Genomic DNA, 21,653 nt, shown 5'->3' with positions numbered 1-21,653 from the left:
TGCTTCAGTTGGTCATGTTTAATTCTTTAAGGGAGAAACAAAACAGCTTTTCATCAATACAGAACACAAATCACAACCAATATCCATCCATATCTAAACATGTCTACATGTGTAAAACACCTTTTCAAAGACCAGGAGTTTGGAGGGGGAGGGGGGGGAGCAAACACCAACTGGAGTTTTTAATATGTGAAAATTTACACTGACATAATTGACTGGGATTCATGCTGTGACACGTTTCATCTAGCAGTTTAGTATTAATTTCCATCTTCAAGCATGAACTAAAAATTCAAAAGAGAAAACAGAGAATGCATTATTGCCAGATTTGATTATAGTTGGGCCGGAGATAACTTAAAAAAAAAAATACAATAAACAACAAAATGTCAGGAGTTAAGATTTCAATTCCGAGATAAAAATCCACCCGCCCCTCTACCTGCCCCGCCTCCCTCCTCCGCTGGGAGCCACGCCCCACCCGAGTCGACGCCCCACATCCCCAAGTCGTCCAACCAGCAGCTCCTCTGGTGATTATGTGGCGTAGCGTTTGGTCCACTGTTTGGCTATCCTGTCGTGTTCTGGTCTGTTTGTTGTGTACTGTGTGGCGATGCTTCCAACCAGCGGGTCAGCTGTAAACACACAAACACAACATGACATGAATATTTCTATATGCTTGTTTGTTCCACTAACAATATGTTCTGGGGGTTTTGTTAGTTGGAGATTTGAATAAAGTCTTAACAATTTTTTACAGAAGTTTGAAAAAGTTATATGAAAAGATGATGAAAACATTTCAATTCAAATATATTCAGCACCAGTTAAAAGTTTGGGCAACTTTTGACAATATCCATCAGTTTATATCCATCAGTTTGGAAAACCTTGTCTGTTATTGTATGTAAAGAAATAGTTTAACGTGATGGACATACGGTTATTTGCTTTCATGCCAAAAATATGATGAGAAAATCCATATCACTCATGTCAGTCTGAACAATTTGAAACTTGAAGCTAGAGCCAGCAGTCAGTTAGCTTAGCTTAGCTTAGCATAAAGGCTAGTAACAGGGAAACAGCTAGTCTGACTCTGTTCAAAGGTAACAAAAAATATCCCTATTAGCACTTCTAAAGCTCACTAATTAATTTTCTGTATCTTGTTTGTTTAAAGTCTGTGTAAAGGAAAATCATATTTCTTTTTAAACACATTATACATATTAGAAAATAATTGCTGAAAACATGTTAAAAGACTGAACTATGTGGTAGTGAATTGTGGAGTTAGAGGGTTCAACGGTTTTTCACCATTTACGGTTTTTACTATATAAACACTAGAGCACACATACTCATATTTAGTATTTTTACACCAGGTAGTTCTACAAACTTTCATGGGAGACAACTGGGATTCACTTCTGATAATCCGCTGTTACTAGTGACTGGAGCCATTTTCGGACAACGTTAGCTCTCAAGGAGTTATTTTAAACCCAGCTGAGGCGTCTGTTGACGGGTGGAGCCGCCAGCAGCTTCGGCTTCAGCACCGGCTGTGCGGCTGGGAGGTTCCCGGCCAGAGGGAGGGCATTTGTCAGCCAGCACTTCATCAAAAAGCACGGTGTGACAGGCAATAGCTCCAAGGGTGACGGCCACAATGAAGCTGCCAAGGACTTTAAAGCAGAGAAGTGAGTAATGTTAACAGCGGACTACACTGAAAAAAAAATGTCAATTTATAATGATGTTTGGTGATGGATCGCTTTTAACTGGTCATTCAGTTACAGTTTTACTGAAACATTTACCTACAAAATATGTGCCCAATTAAACAGTAGCTCCTGACATTATTGTTAAAATATCATCCATGTTGCTTACCTAACACCTACAAACAAGGCCTATTTTGAATTGTGTATTTTTATACGGGAGTTTGATATGTGTGTTATTAACTCAGAGGCAGTTCAGTTGGGCTGTGCTTTCAGCGTCTTCAGCAGACACATCTCCAGCATTTCAGAGCAGAAAATACTGCTTATTTTTCCGTGATTTTAAAACCTAATTTTATGTATTTGGCGATTTTTTTAATCATTCAAGGTTGGCTGGCTGGTTAATTACACACATTTCTGTGGTCTGACAAACTCAAAACACATTTATCGTTGCATTACATGGACTTAAATGTGTATAAAAATCATAGGATAATAAAATGTGCTTTTAGGGCAGGTTATGTTTGGGGACTATTTCTTGGCCAGGAGCAGTGACCTCTTGTTTTGGTACCAACTAGTGCAGTGCCTGTTCAAAATGTGCCTGTTTGGAAACTGCTGATTGCTTGGCCTCCAGCTGCCACTTCAACACATAGAAAAATTAATACAGTTGATGTGAGGTGTGAATGAGTATATACACCAACAATATGAGAGAAACTAACATATAGTTATTAATAAGTTATAAATAATAAATACTCTAATAGTACATAAATGTTTTTTCTCACTTTAAGTAGTCTAAAAATAAGCGATTCATTTAAAATGAAAATAATGTGCATCCTAAAATAAAGTGGATAGACTGTTTTGGGTCATATTGGGCTCTTAGATCGTTCTTATTTTCTGTGCCTTCAGTTCAGATTTGAGTAGGTATGTGTGTGGGTGACCCGCACTCATCCATGTACTTGCTCTGCCCCTGCACAGAAGGGAGAGGCTCACTGGTTGCTGGTTTATTCAAAGTTTATTAATATTAAATGTATCGCATGTCCAAATTGCACCTAATTTGACACGACACTCCCTTTGTTCCCCAGCAATGCACCCGACAAGTGTGCAGTCAATCCGATGAATGGTTCAAGAGATACGCAAAGGACATACAAACACACAGACACACAGACTGAGATTCTTTCCTTTAGTAGACAGATTGAATAAATAAGATATCATGTGTTGCAGGAGGCCACACAGGGATGAGGAACATGTGTGGTAAAGCTCAAGTTGAATAAATATTTTTCACAGTACAGACATTTTGACTTATGAAATACAGGTGTAAGTATCAACTTACTACTAACTGGTGCTGGAGTGCAGTTGTTTCTAGAATGTAGTCGATGTTATTAGTTTCACTTGTGCTTTTCTTGCTATGACAAGTCAAAGTGTCTGCTGTGAAAAAAAGTTACTAAATTTGATTTTTGGCGCAGGGACATTAAAGCAATGCTACCAAGACTCAGTGAGCAAGATGTATTCAGAAGACCAAATGACATGTCAAGTTCAAGATGGACAGATTTTAGCCTCCAAATGGGGTCAAAGCAGAAAAAGTTTGTGAAAATGAGGGTTCTACAACACAGATTTTGTTTTAGTTTACAGTAATACTAACTGCACTGACATACTGTTTCTTTACATGTGGTTTTATATCATATTGTACTTTTGCTAATATGAGCAGCTAATAATGTTCACACACACAAGTGTACACATTGTGTACATGAGTTACCAATCTGCAAATATCTGATTAAACACAAGTTTCAAGGTGAGACAGCTCATATGAACACCAGAACACAAATGCAGATATTCTACTGAAAACATTTCCTTTTGTGCATTTTTCAAAGTGTGTCTCACACATACACACAAACACACACACAGTATTAATCCTAATTACTTTTACTGTTCAAATCAGTTCTAATGTGTTGTGTTGTGGATGTTATATAATGAATTTTGTCATTATCATCTGCTGCAGGCAATATGGATAAAATCCTGTATATCTTTTTATATCACAATAACAATATGTTAATTGTATTATACTACAGTACATTTTCTGGGAATTCAACTGAGACCCATTTTCCTACTTGAAAAACCACAAGAGAATGTCTGTGTTTGGTTAAACCTGTATATTACACACATGATAAATAACGGTGCTTCGTCAAATGGATTTAAAAAATCCTGCAAATCCAATACTGCCATCAAACAGTCCTTATTTATTTGCAACATTGCCCACAATGGCCTCATCCAGCCAGCGATATTAAAGGGAGAGCTACATGATATAAACAGTATGGTTAGATCTCTTGATTCACGGTGTATGTAATTACAGCCCAACCCCAGCTCACAGAGGTCATAATGGTTTCATCTATCAAATGTCGACATTCATAACTATACAAGAACACAGCGTCTGTGTTAAAGGTAAGAAGTGATATGACATGAAAGGTACCATCAACTAAAATAAAAGGATGACATGCGCTGTTAATTTTAGAGTTGAAGTAAAGCTTGCTCGTAAACATCAGAAACTACAGTATACTGCTTACATGTAGAGAGTCATAAGTCTGCAGTAAATCTTTAAAAAAAAACAATAAAAAACTACTTTAACTCAATAGAGATGTCAGAAAACGGGCTTTAAGGCTGTGTAATACGAGCTGGAGTCAGAAAACAGATTGAAGGGTAGTGAATTTAAACCTTAAAATCCTTTATGTAAAGTCCTGTAAAGCAAGTAAGAGTCACTAAATAAAGAGTTTTATGATCTTGCCTCTAAACATCCAATATCAAAACAACTGTGGATAAGACCTTTGTGTTTTATACAAGAATACCGAGTTACCATGACTACTTCTCAAACGCCAGAAAAAGAAAAGGATGAGAAGTAACTGCATCTAAAATAGACTTTTTGACTTGTCTGAGGGGAAAAAAATATTTTTAAATATTAAAGTGTGTCAGCAGATTGAGTTGGTTTAACCAGGCCTTCATCCTTGCTTATGTGTGTGTGTGTGTGTGTACATGTGTGTGTGTGAGTGCTGCAGCTCTCACCAGGGTTGCAGTCAGTGAGCAGGGAGCAGATGGACAGTAGGACCTTGGAGATGGTGAGGGCAGGACTCCAGTTGTCCTTCAGGATGTCCAGACAGATCACCCCCTGACTGTTGATGTTACAGTGGTAGATCCTCGTACGGAACGTCACCTGGACACACACACACACACACACACACATAAGAGTCTAATCCACAGCTTTAACACATTTTGTTTCTGTAGGCCAAAGTCCATTAAAAATAAAAAATAAAATCAACACTTTTATAATGACTCTCATCAAAACATCTACATGCTATCTTTTCAGTCTTTATCTGAATTGGCAGCATCAACACTTCAATTTGGCAAACATCACCAGCTTTAAACGTGCTAGATGATAGATTGCGCGTATGATGATCTGACAGCCTAATGATTCAGAACATTTCTCACGTCATATTTCAAAAGCAGTCCGTGTGAGACAGCTCCTCCTTAAAAGGAGAGAATTAGGACAGAGTGATCCCATATATCAGAGGCCTGGGAATGGAGGATGAGAAGTAGGAGCTGATTTCATTCAGCTGCGTTCCAAAGTGCAGGGCTGCCGTCTAGTGGAAGATATGAAAATGACACCTTCTCTAAACTGAAGCTGTCACTGCAATATTGTTCAGAGCAGGCTTTGCTGCCTTGAGAACGAGCGTTCAAGACAAGGATTTCACCTTGGGTGGTTTGAAGGGGTAGTCTGGTGTGAAGGCGATGTCCAGGAAAAACACTCCTCCCTCGTACACGGAGCCTGGAGGGCCCAGGATGGTCGACCTCCACTCATAGATGTTGTCTCCTTTAGGACCGGCGCTGTTGGTACACAGGAAACAGTTTTGTTAGGATTCATATTTGGATGCTGCAAAATCAGACAGAGTTTTTGCATGTATATGTAAGGTGGGGTCTGTATCAGAAAGTGAGTTCTACAGCCTGGTGCACTTTACACCTCCTAACCTTCTAAAATCCAGCTAAGAGTTCTTTAATGATTAAAAGTTCTTAATTACAAGCTAAACACATGCAAAACCATGAGGAGAGTATTTAATATTACATGAGATGAGACTGTGAAACCCACAGGAACATCAAAACAGCAGAAAGTGATATTGAGCCAGATTAAATATAAACAATATATCTACACATCTAGAATAGAATAAGAAGCTGTTTAAACAGTAGGAATCACTTCCAAATACTACAAGCAAGGCTGGAAGTAAGTGGACCTTTTATATACAGTTGTCATTTTCAGCATATTCAGTAGTCAAGAGTGATTCATTTCTCTTATTAACAAAAGATGAAGTGATATTTTATTTCCTACAGTGATTCATATACGTATCTTTAGCTTTTTACTACTTGTCTCTTTGCCAACTATTAAATTAATCACCAACTTTAGTGACTTTTCAGTCATTTTTTAAGAAAAAAAAGTCCAAATTCTCTAATTCCAGCTTGTCAAATGTGAAGATTTTCGGGTTTCTTTAGTCTTCTATGACAGTAAACTGAATATATTTGAGATATAATAGCTTTGAGAAACAGTGATCAACATTTTCACTCTTTTCTGACATTTTATGGACAACAACTTATAGATAATCAAGAAAATAATCAGCAGATTAATTGATAATAATTGTTATTTGCAGCCCTAATTTATTGTCAACTCTTTGTCCATTTCTGGATCCAGATTTTAATCCTAGTCTGTAATCCCTGCCTCAACTTCAACATCTGCATTTCTTTGACTCTTTATCTTTTGCTCCGGCTCACTTCCACATCTGCTAAACCACTAGAACATCTCTGTAATTAGCAGCTTTTCTGATGTCGCGCTGTCAGAAAGCCTTCCAAACATCTACTTCATGTCATCTTATTGGAAATTCATTAAAAAACAAAATCAAGCACAATCGCCCATGTGAGTCTGCTGGTGCCAGCGGAGTGGGAAGTGATAAAAAAGAGAAAGATCAACACGACTTAATTTGCCTGTGAGATAAAGCTGAAGAGGAGCAGAGCTGACTGCTGCTGCTTCACCAGAGCCTTGATTCAACAGCAGCAACAGCAGTAAGTCAACAGCAGCTTCTGTTACTGTTTTAATGTCGAGAGATGTTTTCACATAATTGACTGCTTGATGAAGCGCTCCAGAATACACTTTGCAGTTTTTAAAATGATAAGTAGGGCTCTTTAAAGCGTGTTTGTGGAGTAAAAAAAATAAAAGACTTGTTTTCAGTGGGAACTAGAGCGGAGACAGATAATTCTTTTAATAAACAGGCTGCTAAAAATGACAAACATAAAATAATCCATTATTCAGTACAAGAATAATTCTCCCGTTCTCTGTGCGGTGCTTGTGTAATAAGTAGTTCCTGTATGCTGCCTGTTCTGAGTAATGACAAGAGAGCTAAATGTCAGACAATAATCTCACTTTCTGAAGCAGACGCTCCACTCCGCCTGCTCTTCATCAACACGCACAAGGAGGCCGACACATAGAAAACACCAGGCAGGATCCTGACCTTCATACTAGTCCAGGCAACAGACAAAAATCACCAAGCTGCTAAATGTTTTTATTGTTACTGTCATGTGAATTTCAGCAGTAAATGAGTGGAGGGATCAAAGCAGACTACAACACCTTGGTGGGCCCTCAGGCAAAAATGGTGGGCCCCTGTTCCTCCACATCACCGTGCACAGTGGATGCATTAGTTAGAAGTTAGTGTGTGGTAACTTAGGAGTATGCATCATTTATGCACAATATAAACTAACAAAATAAAAGCTTTTAGACTAGATTTTAATATAGACCTCTCTACAACATGTGGCCTTGAAGTAAGGTGATAATTTAGGCATCACCTCAAGGCCTCTATCATTTTAGTTTACACTGTGCTTTACTAGACCAAATTCCAATTAAACAAATTGCACCACAGTGAAGAGGAGGAGCATTCGGGGCCCGACTGACAGTCTGGGGGCCCCGGGGGCAGATGCCTGCAGGTACAGGCTTTACGTAAGTGATTACTGCTTGATTAAAGTTGGTCTAGAAGTAGATTTGTTTAAAGTGCTGTTTGTTTAAACTAAATGTTCATTAAATCAATATGTAGGACATTATGTGATTCATCAGTTGTTAAGTTATGCAAGAAATCATTTCATGACACTCTATACAGTCTGTGCTGTACCAGACTCAAACACGCTGCATATTTTCAGTATATAATGCAGCTGTATATTCTGCACTGCTAGCTGCTCTGCTCCATGCAAACACATAAGCAGAGAGTGAGTGAGTGAAACTTCGGGGGAGCATAATCAGAACTAGAAATACTGCCTCCGCTAACCAGTCGGGTTTCACTTTACATCTGTGTCTTGGCCAGTGAAGCTGATTCTGATAGACAACAAAGTTGTAGCCATGACAGCAGACGATGCTTCAGATATGATGTTGCTGCAAAGAAGCTACAAATTCTAAAACATGGAGGCTTCACATACATCTTCAACCCTGCAGCACAGAAGATCTAAACAATCACCACAGTTTCAAGGTGGGAACCAAGATTACTGTCACCAATTCACAATCTCCCCTTCTGTTCCTGAGTTATGACGTTGAATAATGTTATTAATAAAGAGTTTTTGCAGAACATTATGATGTTACAGTGAAGGTGACCTTTGACCACCAAATTCTAATCAGTTCATCCTTGAGTCCCAGTGGATGTTTGTGCCAAATTTGAAGAAATTCCCTCAAGGTGTTCCTGTAACATTGTGTTCACGGCTGTCGCTGGCACGGAGGCATAAAAAGGAAAATAATTAACTTCTCATAATCATAACTGATGGAAATTTAGAACTTGGGGGCAAATCTGAAACCTGGTGTCAGTTTTGTACAAACAGAGACGTTGTTTGTTGTCATAGGAAGTGAAGCTTGTAGGTGCAGCTACAGATCTGAAACAGTTCCAAAAATAAACCTGGCAGCATCTAATACACTAAATACACTACTGAGTCCTGGTGAGAGTCCTGGTGACTCCTTACAGGCAAGAAAAGTCTATTTGTTAGCCCTGTCACATGATTGTTTAATATTTTTAGTAGTTTTGAATTTAAAGTTTTACAAGAAACAAACTAAGATTTGGGACAATTAAAAAAGAAAAAGAAATGGTTTTTTCCAGCTTTATCTTGAAACCTCTTTTAGGGGTCATGACTTCCAGTTTGGGAACTTGTGAAATATATAAAGATGATACCATGTTGGCCCAAATATAAGATGATATTTTATTCTGACAATTACATGGGAGTCATTTTATATTTGAGGAATAGACAGTTACCTGTTCACCACATCAGATATTCTTTTTAAAAGCAGACAGTCTACAGAGAGTGTTGCATTCTGGGTTGTTTGTAGCTTTAATGTTGTTATGCTAGTGAGTTCCTTCCAGTCTGTTTATAGTGAGTATGTTAGAGTGTTTGCGTAGCTCAGTTTGTCTGCCACAGAGGAAATAAATTCATGACGAGTCAAAACGAGTCAAAGCCTTTTAACGTCTTTACTACAGAAACTGGCTGAATCTGTCAAACTGCTGATCACCACCGTCACAGACGAGGAGCTCCAAAAAAGACAAACAGACAAAAATGCTAATTGCTGGAGAAAATCATTCTGACCATTGTGAGTATGTGACTATACTGTGATGTACCTGTTTTTTCCAAAAACATGTGTTGTGTGTGTGCTCAAGTGTCAGCATGAAGTCTACCAGGAACATGTGGATGTTGACCAATTGCGGCACATTTCTTTAAATAATGCTGAAAAACACGGAGACGAAACGACATCGTACTATTCAGATTTAATCTAACAGCCACAGTGTGCTATCCAGATGTGAAAATAACAGCAGAGAGCACCCCTCTGGTATAAAAAAATACCACACGTCCCCAAGAGGAATGCAGCTCATGTACAGTGTGTGTGTTAGCAACATTCCTGCAGCGAGGCCTGACCGAGGATGAGGATGTTAATATACATGTAACTGGTCACACCACAAGACCTCAAGTCAGGACCCGCTGCTCTGCCAAGAATAGATATTGTATCTTTTCCCACTGAATCAACCAGACTGAGGTTTCTTTCGCTTGACAACAGAGGCGTCTCACATTCAAGAGGCCAGCCACAGAAAGAGCGCGGGGGCTTCCTCCCCGCCTGCCCCCGACGACACACACAAAGGCCACCCAGTGCTTTGTGTGAGGCAGTAATATGCCATGCTATCACTGTTGTCATTCACTTCAATATCAGGGGAGCCTCTTCTGCGACCTCTGTGTACACATGCACTGGAGGAGGAGTGCTGACATTTCAGCGTTTCTTTCTTTTTTTTTTTTTTAAGCCTTTAACCTTTCAAACAGACACAAGGCGGTTTACCCAGAAGTGACACACAGCAGAGGAGAACAGTAGATGAATATGTTCAGTTATCAGAAAGAAATCACTTATCAAAAAGAGGATAAAACTATTTGACATATTGTATATATATTGACAGAGTGTCTGTACTGTTTTCCATGGCAGGGGTTAAATGACAACTGAGTTCTAAGAGATGCAAATTCAACTTCTTTAAGTCCACATAACATTAGCAACTGACTGTTAAAAATGTAAAGCTGTTTGTCCCTTTAGAACATTTAAAATGTGAGAGAACCACATTATTCTGCTTCCACTATTCCAGATTTGTAAAGCTGAGCCCCCCCCCCCAAAAAAAATCCTTTCATGCATATCATGTTATCTTAACACCTGCTGAGTCATTGCCAAAAAAAGAAAAAAAGTCCTGTAACCTTGCGCTCCATACATTAACTCTATGACTCAAATCATGACCCCACAGTAAGGTAGAAAGTGCTGCTATTACAGATGAGACTAAGCAACAGGTAACAAACAAAAAGTCAGCTCTGCAATCATCTGCTCCAAGTTCAACCTCTCAGCATATCAATGCAGTGAGCTGTGGTTTTTTACTCCAGCATGAGCTTAAATTACAGCCGCTACATGCCCTGATGACCTCAGTGAATGAAGCTATCCTTCTTCTTGCTAACGCAAAATGAAGTAAACCAGAGAGCCGTGCTGAATTAATAATCCTGACAGCAAACCAAAGCATTTGGGATTCAACAGCATACACAGATGGAAAAGTTTTGGATAAAAAGGTGAAGGTGCAACAATAAAACTGCCTTTCAGTAAAGAAGCTTGTGACTGACATGAAGCACCAGGATGTTGATCCTACAGTGTAGTATTATGCCTCATGGGTTACATGTTTAAATGTTTCCGAAATTGACCTCTTAGAAGAAGTGAAAAATAAAACTTCTTCTTTTTAGTAATCAAGATTCTGATTGAATAAGTACACAAGTAACATCAAGGAGATACATATTGATTTCTGAGCAAAAACTCATTTGAATTTCTGTTTGAGTGTAAAAGCCTCAAATGATGATGAGATGAAAATCTGTTCTCTTAATATTCTCCTCTCTGTACTAAGCACACTCTTGTTATCACTCCTCATATTTTTCTCCATCTCAACACTGTTTTGTTTCATGACGTTTTTTTTTTTTTTTTAACTCAAACCGCCGCTGTGCGAGTCTCATCTCTGTAGACCTTAATATCCACACTTCCATCAACACACACTGGGCTCATTTTCAATCACCACTATCTTGCCTGCAATGGTATTGTGATGACAAGCAGAAACACTGTAATAAGCTGCCTGACTGAGACAATATAATGACTCTACTTCACTTGAATGGTGAGGAGACTCCACGCAGCAGCGCCACACACACACACACACACACACACCCGCCTCTTCCCACCCCGCCAATTTAATACAATGGCAATCAGCCTGTAAATGTTTTTCAGTGCTGGATGAATATCACATGGCAGCATTCATATTCCTCCTCTGAAACCAAAGTGTCAGACTGATGAGTAGTAGGCATATAAAAGTAGGTTGTTGTTATTACAGCTGGGAACAATGGCTGAAATCAATATGATGCTAATAAGAAATGTATTCCATGACAGTAAAATCTCATATAAAACTATTAAATTGATGTTCATCACAATCAAATGTGTTCCGCTGTTTCCATTTCATAAAAGACAACACAGTATGATCATATAATTACTGCATGATTCTACTGACAGTTGATTAATTATAGCAGTGATATATTAAACGGACATACTCACATCATCAGCATAAAATGATAATTTTACAATTGATTGTATTGTAAAGAACAGAGGATGTTCTTTACACCGGGTTGTGCTCCAAGTTATTTGTACAACATGTCGACCTCATTAAAAATCAAATGTGTTTATAGTTGTTGTGAACAGACACAATATGGTTTGAATATTGAGATAATGTAGAAGCAGATGTGACTAAGTATGCACCAGCCTCAACACAGTGCAGGCTGAACCAACGTCATACTGATGAGTTTTCTGTTTTAAAGCTTTTCTATTAATGTTGTAAAGTTTGTCCTGGAGGTGGCGCTAGAGTAAATGTCATTAGGTCATTAAGATCACATGGTTTAACCCTTTGTAGCCATATGTCACAATCATTTCCCCATTTATACCATGATAGTGTACAGTTGGAAACTGTGGCCTGATGGTGGAGCTGGTGGAAAGATCAGGGAGTTATGCAGAGGGAAAAAAAAAAAAAAAAAAAAAAAAAAAGGCCAGACAAACATTGCCATTGTCAGACGCCTGTCGCTGCTTGTACAGATACAACAGACTGATGTTTATACCCAAATGACACTTTTTTTATAGCTTATGTCTTTTATGCAAAACCCATAAAAGTTTGACATTACAGGTTTGTCATTTCTAGATTCTTTTCTGTTCTTTTTAACAGCACTGTTATTTTAGTAAGTTTAGTTGTGGTGAGTTTAAAAGCACTTGTTAATATCCAGAGGAAGTCTATAAAGAACTGCTCCATTCAAACCCAGCCATCCATTCAAATGAATTCATTATTCACTTATTGTTGAAAACTTTATTATGTGTTGAAGACATTATTGTTCATTTTTGGCATGTCTAGCTGACCTGCTGTGCACTGACTAAATAATCAAAGTTACATTACTTAGCAATTAATTGTAATTAATTAATTTGAAGTGCAGCACTTGAACACTGTCAGTTTTACCTGTAATTTGTGTCAAACTGCATTCATCTCCCCAGGAAACTGTTGGAAAGGAGGCATTTACAGAACCATAAAATGAGCCGTTACCCCTTTTTCCCCTTTAACAAAAGAAGCTTAAGTTCTATTAAATGTTGTCTTTTCACATGCAGCTGTGCAAAACTGTACCAACCTAAAATAATCCAACACCTGCAAAATGTAGATTCAAATCAGGAACTATCTGATCAAAGAATAAGTCAACAAGATTATGACTCTGACCTGACATTTCATGCCAGCTTTCGAGACTTCGAGGTGGCCCAGAAACATTTCACTCGGCACCAAAACAAGTATTGACATTCAAACTCTCTACACCCTACCTGACACCGACGGGAGATAAAAATGAATCATCTACTTCCCTTTGCTGCCCGAACTAAAGCCTGGCATGCAGAAGGGAAACTTCTTAAAACTTCCATCTGTGCAGCAGCTCAGAGCTCTGCGCTGCTTTCAGGGCTTTCCGAAGTTACAGCGCTGTACAGGCCAGCCACTTCCTCTCCAGGGAGGAGGCTTTTTATAGATGTGAAGAAGCTGTTGAGAAAACCTCAGTAGTCGCAAACACGCAAGCCGGTAACACACTGCAGAGGTGTGTGGAGAGCCGCTGAGCGGAGGAATCACATGCAGCTCAGATGGCTCACACCAGGACTCACTGTCTCTTGTTCACACACACAAACAAACAAACAAACAGTGGCTTTTGTTATATGATCAGGATATACTATCCAAAAATTATATGATTTCCAAATTGTCCAAGCTAAAAATAGCATTAACAGCACATCTATCCAGCCCTACTTGACACCAATTACCCTACTGTACATGTCTTACTTTAGCAGTCATGAGCCCCGACCCTAGAATGTCAGGAATCTGACACCCGAGGGCGACATCTTAAAGAGGAGATATGGTGGACAACAGCGCGAGAGGACACAAGGCAAAAGGAGAAAGACAGAGAGAATAAAGCGCGAGCGTCAGGAAGCCAGCAATAAATAAAATAGCTGGTCGAAGAGGAAAAAAGGAATAAAACATGTTGAATGAAAGCAACACAGGACGAGTGGGAGGGAGGGAGGGAGGGGAGGGAGGGGGTGCAGCAGGCCTGTGATGTCTGCAGTTCGCACTTCAGTGGCAACGAGGCTATAAAAAAATAAAAGAGGCCCTGCATGGCATTCCCTGTGTGGAGTATAATTAGATTTTGATAAATGACAGATGAAAGACTGCCGTATAGCGCTCATAAAACAAAGTTTGCTACGAGAGAGAGAGAGAGAGAGAGGCGCCGATGATAATGGAAACTAGTCAGGACCGAAACAACCTTCAGAGAAATGTGACGACAACCAACTGACTCATCGATGTATAATCCATTAAACAGCATCTGCAAGGCCGAGCTGGCCGGCTCCATTCATACCCTAATGAGCAGATTCTGCGCTAAATGAAGCAGAAAGGACCGAAATCCAGTTTAAAAAAAAAAAAAAAAATCCCCTCTCTGCACGTGGGGCTGAATAGAAGGTTTTCTACTGAGTGGAAGTAAACAATATGAGACGAGGCCTTTTCTTCACGCCGGTGGTGACATACAAAGATAAATGAGTCAGGGTGTGGTCGCACCACGCGTGTGTTTGTTTTTATCTCCAATCTCAAGCATTTCCTCCTTTCCTCCGTGTAGCGAGGTGAGGACACACGTCTCCGGTGTCTGCAGACAGACGTCTATGGATGCGTCTCCAGTAGCGGCGTTTGTGGTGGTCTGACTGGAAGTGCAACATTCCCGGTTTGACCGGAGCCAGGGAGCTTTGTCACCTCTCTGCCCTCATGCTTCATGTCGACTCTATAATGTCCTTTGTCTGATAAAAAGGGAAATCAAAACAATATCTAACAATATGAAAACACAAAGGACAGATGTTGAGGTCTGCCAGCCGTTTCTGAAATTCAATTTTTCTCTTCATGTGTTTCTCAAATGATATAAATAGAAACATCAGTTGCAAACATCTCTAATCTCATTTATTGGACCTCTTCAGATGAGAGCTGCAGACACCCACTGAGCAGGTTCACTGCATGCTGCACTGTGTGAAGCTACGACAAATAGTTGATTAACTGATTAGTCGATCAACAGAAAATTAATTGGCAATTCTTTTCATGATCTAATACTCATTCAAAGCCATTTTTCATGCAACAATTGTGAGTAATTACTGCTTTTATTTCATTTATGTGATCATAAACTGAATATATTTGAACTATCGGTTGGACAAAACTCAACAATCCTGCATTCATCAAATCTCTTCCTCACTAAGCCATCACAGGTTGTAGCCAGCCTCCGTTGTGAGGAGGTAATCTTTAACACTGCAGGAGGTTTGGAGGTAAAGCTATTGTGTACGTTTTCCTCAAAGTTGGGATTTATGACAGTGAGACACACAGACTGAGGAGTGTTGAAACAGCTCCTGATGAAGCCTAAAGCTCCTCTGTGGTCACCGTCTAAATGCTTGTTTTGGGTTCTGGGCTGTGTGAGCTCGCTGCCATGCAATCAGCTCAGCTTTAAGGTCTAGACATCACGACCTGCTGCTCCCACCTGCCTTCATCAGAAACACACGCACAGCTCACAGGATTTACTGCCGACAGTCAACAAGAGACCTGTCGTCACTTCACGACAAACCTGAACTGTTGCTTCAAAACACATCACGTCGTCCTGAAACTTTCCTCTCTGCAGCTCTGTATCCACACTGGAGAGACGGAGTGTCGATACAAGCTCACAGCAACGGCTTCATCTCAGCAGCACAATGCAATTCATGTAACCCAGGCATGCATGATGATGTAATGATACACAGGTATTAGCCCTGCATTGGTGTGCAACAGGTCTACTCTCACCTGGATACAGTCAGAAACACTGTCAGGGTCACGTTTTTTGACCTCCTCAATGCTTTTAACACCATCAGACCATCATTACTGGTACAAGCTCCTGGTCTGGATAACCAACTACCTCATGGGTCGACCACAGTATGTCCAGCTGCTCCTCGGACACCTCAGCGAGCAGCACTGGAGCGCCGTTAAGAAGGCTGCTTCTGTTCTGGGAGTCCAACTAGAGATTCTGTCGGATGTGTCAGACTCTATAACTCCTCCCGTCGCAGGAGGACGACCTTAAAAACTCTTTCAGTGAGGACAAGGCCGTGTAACATATCATCACATTCTACAGGCTGAAGCCAAATATGCAGAATAAGTCATTTACTATTTACGCTGAGTGTGATATCTGTAGAGGAAGCAGTATCTTCACACCATCGCTTTTGCTTCTGCTGACAGCGCTGTGGTCATCATTCTATCAGTCAATATTAATATACATTGTCACTTTCAACACGTCTCTGACTACTCTGTTGTTCTATTTTGAACTGTCAGATCTATGTTCATCACTCTATTCCTCTTCATTGTATTTATTGTACATAGTATTTAGACTTTCTCTACTCTGTTTCTGCTGCATTCAGCATGTTGATGGAACAAGAATTTCCTTCAAGATTAATAAAGTTCTTTCTTCTCTTCTTATAACAATAAAAAACAAACAAACATATTTAGGAATAATCACCAGAATCAAGTCTGTGTGTCAGATCTGTTGTGTAAAACATCTTCCTAGTGTTCAGTGATAGCAGGAGGCTTCTAGTAGCTGCAGCTCATGGTGATAATTCAATTTCATGACGCGTGTCTAAACCTGCCTGGCCTGTTCCAGAGACAGGTTAAACGGGCAAAATTTGGCAAACAATGCAGAAAAAAACATGCAGAGAAAACATCACAGACAGGAAGTGTGTTAAACCCTGAGCCTGGATGTCAACACCATCAGGTCCTTTAGGGGTCAGGCGAAGGTGTTGACCTCCACTGTTGTTAGCACTGGCAGCTAACAACCAGGACTCAACAACAACTGGGATTTTTTTTCTACCAGTGCTGCATTTTTTTTGGTTGTTTTTCCAACTCACACAGAACCAGCGTTGATTAGCTACAGCTGAGTAAATCTGCTCGGCTACATTTTCATCAGAACCAGTGAGATCAACGCTCGCCGACTAAACCCTTCAGACACCGAGGTCACCGCTTCAAACTGCAGCTCTCGCACACAAATCATTCCATACTTCCTGTGTCCTTGGTAGAAATATCAAAAATGTTTTTTTTTTGCGATACCTTGCTTCGAGGAAAACAGATGTTTTATACAAATTCCTTGTTTTCATTCAGCAAAAAAAAAAAAAAAAGGCAATCATTTGAATGGAAGTCAGGACCTTGTTCTGCTGAACGTTAACAAGTCTACAGATCCGTCCAGATGTTTGATGCCAGCTGTCAATACTTGATGTCAAGGATACGTTCCAGTACTCAACCTTTATAATAATAATAATAATAATAATAATAATAATAATAATAATCCACTGCGATGTGAGGAGAGCAACACGAAACAAAGAGCTAACCTTAAGTCAGGTTTCTATAAATAATCAGCTAAAAAACTTGTATCTCATCTGTCAGAGTCTAAAGAGGAGAAAAAGAAGAGCATCAGTCTCTCATTACTTGGATATTTTTGAGTCTTTTGATTGACTCGACATTCAAGGCAAGTGAAGCAAAAGCATCTTCTTCCATTCTGGCAGACAGACAAAGAGAGGCTTTTCAACTTTCATATTCAAGACGCCTACATGAGCACCACTAAAAGGACTACTTACATCAAATTCTCACCACAGACTAAAAAAAAAAAAAAACCCAGCTCAACTGCAGACACACACACACACACATCAACGACACATTGAAAGTGGTCCATTAAAAGATGCTGCACAGTCATTGACTTACCTGCAGTTTGGTGGCGGATCCAACGTAATGTCAGCCAATTCTTTCTGAATTCTGCGGGAGCAAACAGAAGCTACGCATCAAAAGCTAAGCTCTGATCAAATACTGCAAATCCAAACTCAAAGCCTGGATAGAAAGCAGGATGCCTGATGGAAATGAGAAAAAGCTGCTTTGCAAATTCTTCAGTTCAACTAAAACCTCAGAGAGTCAGAAGAAAGCTTTTGTTGACATAAAAAAAAAAAAAAAAAAAAGTCACTTTAAGAAACTAGACAACCAAGACTAGTCCGGGTTCGGATCAATGATCTTGTGTCCGTTTGCTTCAATTAATCCTCCATCTTCAGCTGAACTCGTCACCGATAGATCGGATCAACTCTTGGCTTGTTTTCAGCTGTTGGGGAAGGTGATAAATTCTCCCTAAAGAGACTGAACATCAGGCCTGGGAATAAATGGCAGTACGGCTCAGCTGAGCCTTTAAACGACAGCGTAAAAAATAAAAATGAAAAACTACATCCTGGAGTCCTGATCATCACTTATCTTTCTCTTGCATCACAACCTAAACTCACCTTTTCGCACTAGTAGAGAGGAGTTTGGAGGTCTTGCTCATGCTGGCTTTGCTTTCTCGTTTCTTCTGGGAGTTCGGCTCCTGTTGCTGCTGCTGCTGATGATGGTGAGTTGAGGATGAAGAAGAGGAAGAGCTGGTGCTGGCACGGGAATCTTCATCCGACATACCGAGCCTGGGGAACCAAAAAAAAAGGTAACAAGATTTTATTTTAGCTTTTTAAAAAAGGCACATAAGCTCTAATAATCTTTACTGCACATCTAAATCATTCAAAAAGAAATCTGACATTTAACTGTAGAGTCTTGCTGGAGGGCAAATGAGTACAGCAGCTGCAAGAGTTGACACTAGATAAATCTTCAGGTTGCACTCTTATATTCGGCATGCATCCAATACACTGTAATATACTCCCAACTGTCTTTTTCCACCCAACATGCCCGTGGGTGGCAGTGAGTTGTGTGAACCAATTTAAGCCATGATTTTGTTCACATGGACAACTCTCTGGTGGTCCACATGTATGCCGAATTGATCAGAAGATCTTCCAAATTCCGTTGAGGTCGCACATCATGTTGTATCGAGTAGCAGCACCGTGCGATACGCGTGTGAACTTTAAAATGTCTTATTTTTAAACGGAATCTTGCGTGTGGTTTACACCTCCGTGCACGGTGCATATAGACGCTGTATAGCCCGCATCTATGAATACCACGGTGCTGCCAGACTCCATAAACGCTTCGGTCGTTTTAAAACTACCAGGCCCGAACTAACTGGATCCAGGAGCAGCAGGAGAATGACGGCTGTGTGGATGTTGTTGAGCAGCATTTTCCTCTTTCATAACGCTCAGTTCTGACCTCTGCTCATGTTTGCAGCCCGGCGTTATTCTGGAGCCTTGACGGACGGGCTGCGACAAAGGAAATCATTTGGTGAAATAGTTCGTGTGAAGGCCTCTCTGCCTGACACACACACACACACACATACACACACATACGCACACGCGCACACACACACACAAACACCAGACCTCAGGTCGAAATGGAAAGCAGGCATACATCGGCGGGGCGCTGTCGCTGCAGTCGGGCAGGGAGCCCCGACACTAACCCTCAACAATCTGCAGGCGAAATCAAACTTTCCCCTGAACAAGTGAGCGCGTGCTGCAGCGCTGCCACACTGCTCCTCATTCCGCCATTCAGGACAAACACAACACGCCATCCACTTGAAGGTTCTCCTCGCATTTTTTAAAGCTATATCCGTCGACATGCAGCTGATCTCAGTCACAGGATGGACCGACTCCTCAGCTCTCCTCTGACGGTCACAGAGACACACTCACAGTCCCAGCATCCTCCACAACACACACACTACACACACACTACACACACTGATACAACAGTACGCGCTGGAACACAAATATTGAGTATTTATACCTTTCTTTGTGTGTGTGCACAGCCTATGTGTGTGTGCCTCAGCCGCCTGGACGCACAGTCAAAACACCTACAATGAAGAGGAAGCACACGTCCGGTCAACGTTTTAAAAATAAAAGCACAGAGGATAAGCGATCTCATTTATAACATTTAAAAAAACATTAAAAATATTTATTTCCTGTGTTTTAATTGAAGTTCGTGTATTCAGTGTATGTCAGGCTATTTAATGACATATTTGTGCTGTAATTGATTGAACTGAAATAAAATGAGCCGCTGTTCCAATTGATATTATTTTTTAGTTCACGTTTTAATCAGATGCTGTGTTCAATGTTATTATTGTCATTATTATTATTAGCAGCAGTATGATTGTGATTAAGTGTTACGTTTAATCTTAATGTTGCTTAACATGTTTCTGTACCGGCAAAGATTCTACAAAATTATACATTTTTGGAAACGGTTTAGCGGTAAAGTTTTGTGAACTCAGCACACCTTTGGTCTAAAAACAGCGTTGGCCTTGAAAACCTATAACCAGTAATCACTGCAGGCTTGAATGTCAGCATGACGGGGAACCACAGCTCAAATCCATGGCCAGATTAACTTCCTTCAGGACCCCTGTTGATACGTGGTAGTACTCTAAGGCTAAAATGATTTGTTGATTCATTGATTAGTTGATTGACAGAAAATTACTTCGCACTAATTTTGATAAATGATTCATTGTTTAAATCATTTTTTTCTGAACACATGCCAAATATATACTGGTACCAGCTTCTCAAATGTGAATATTTGGTAATTTTCCAGTTTTCCATAATAAGAAACTCAATATATTTGGGTTTTTATCAGACAGAACAAAATATGTTAAATGTTAACATAATAACTAGGGCTTCAGGGAATAACGATCGTCAATCAGTCATAAAGAAAATAACTGTCAGAGCTATTGATCATAAAAACAAGCGTACTCCTATGATGGAATAATACAACTTCAGCCCTGACCGCATGGTCCATCGTCAAGCGTCAGGTTGAGGTTTGACGACGCCTTTATTTTGCAGGGTGCGCAGCCTACTTTCCGGTATTCTCGTGAACAACTAGTGAGCTTGACACTGCCGCTGGACGCGTGCCTCTTCTCGCCGGAAGTGTTGGTCCAGCAGCAGACAGACGTCCTGACATTTACATTCATCAGTTTCATAAATAACAGCCTCGGTGTCAAAGAGTGACGTCGAAGAGTGACAGCTGTGTGGTTTAAACCGAGTTACAACATCAAACAAAAGAGCTAAATGATGTCCAATGGAAACACAAGCTGCTGGAGACCACTACTCAAAAAAAAGAGAAAAAAAAGGAAATTAACTTAGTGACCTTTCTCAAGCATGTCTAATACTTCATTTACTTCCTCTTAACTACCTGTTACTTCACTCTCTAGCAGCAGCTGTTACATACATCACTGCTTCATGTTAACTGTTGAAAACTGATGGTTAGCTTCTCCATCCTCGTGTCAGGATACGACTCCTAAACACAAGCAATGTTTAAAACACTTTTCACCGTTTTGCTCAAAGTAAATAAGAACATTTACACATCATTTATCAGCTGTCAACCACTTCAGCAAATGTGTATGTAACACACACACACATACATAAAACGCAGTAGGGGTGCTGAATCATTTCTGTAAGGTGTGGGATGTGGTAACAAAAAAAAGCATCACTCATGTTGCTTATTACTAAGCTACTCATCGCTGGGATGTAATAAAAGGAGGCTACTGTTAAGCCATTAGCTAGAGTTACTACCTAACACTAAAACAGAATGACCAAGAGTTGAGTGACACTTTTAAAAGGCCATTATAGCTCTTGATTAAGTGGCCTGACATGTGAAATGTGTTGCAGGTTAAATAAAGATTAAACTAAGTGGCTGCAGTGAAGGGATTAGAATTATGAAGCAGCACTTTTATTGAATTTTCAAACTCTCCCGGAGTCACACGCAGCAGCTCTAGAGAGAATTTTCTAGAGAACTGACCAGAGATTGAGGCCTCAAGTTTTATTTTACTTTCATTGCTTCACGTGAGACAATACGGGAATCTTTACAACCTCATATGTCACCTCCAAACAGAGGTAACGTGTTTAAAGGACGGGTTTACAGTCAG

The 21,653-nt window shown here is 40.1% G+C and overlaps 1 protein-coding gene across 6 annotated transcripts; it reads right to left on the bottom strand.

Annotated features, from left to right (window-relative positions):
* Positions 1–3: 3 nt before the first annotated feature.
* Positions 4–19,640, bottom strand: ube2e1 (ubiquitin-conjugating enzyme E2E 1). Of its 6 annotated transcripts, none has more exons than XM_067611605.1 (7): positions 19,206–19,467; positions 18,959–19,008; positions 18,118–18,288; positions 17,558–17,608; positions 5,393–5,525; positions 4,707–4,854; positions 4–620 (listed from the first exon to the last, which is right to left on the bottom strand). In XM_067611605.1, exons 1-7 carry the CDS (start codon positions 19,362–19,364, stop codon positions 523–525), a joined length of 810 nt encoding a protein of 269 aa, XP_067467706.1. In that variant the 5' UTR covers positions 19,365–19,467; the 3' UTR covers positions 4–522. The 6 variants fall into 6 exon arrangements, with proteins under 6 accessions (XP_067467706.1, XP_067467708.1, XP_067467710.1 ...); XM_067611607.1 differs by lacking the exon at positions 19,206–19,467 and adding an exon at positions 19,129–19,173; XM_067611609.1 differs by lacking the exons at positions 18,959–19,008; positions 19,206–19,467 and adding an exon at positions 19,529–19,640.
* Positions 19,641–21,653: the final 2,013 nt, after the last annotated feature.

This window comes from Thunnus thynnus, chromosome 15, assembly GCF_963924715.1.
Source record: "Thunnus thynnus chromosome 15, fThuThy2.1, whole genome shotgun sequence".
Lineage (NCBI taxonomy): Eukaryota > Metazoa > Chordata > Actinopteri > Scombriformes > Scombridae > Thunnus > Thunnus thynnus.
This window is presented reverse-complemented; position numbering and strand designations above follow the sequence as displayed.

Excerpts from the sequence above, each read along its gene's own strand:
- ube2e1 (XM_067611604.1), bottom strand. The coding sequence starts at position 19,364 with ATGTCGACGGATATAGCTTTAAAAAATGCGAGGAGAACCTTCAAGTGG. Across the intron at positions 17,609-18,117 it reads CTCTCTACTAGTGCGAAAAG|AATTCAGAAAGAATTGGCTG; the intron begins GTGAGTTTAGGT and ends TTGCTCCCGCAG. Across the intron at positions 621-4,706 it reads GCTCACTGACTGCAACCCTG|CTGACCCGCTGGTTGGAAGC; the intron begins GTGAGAGCTGCA and ends GTGTGTTTACAG.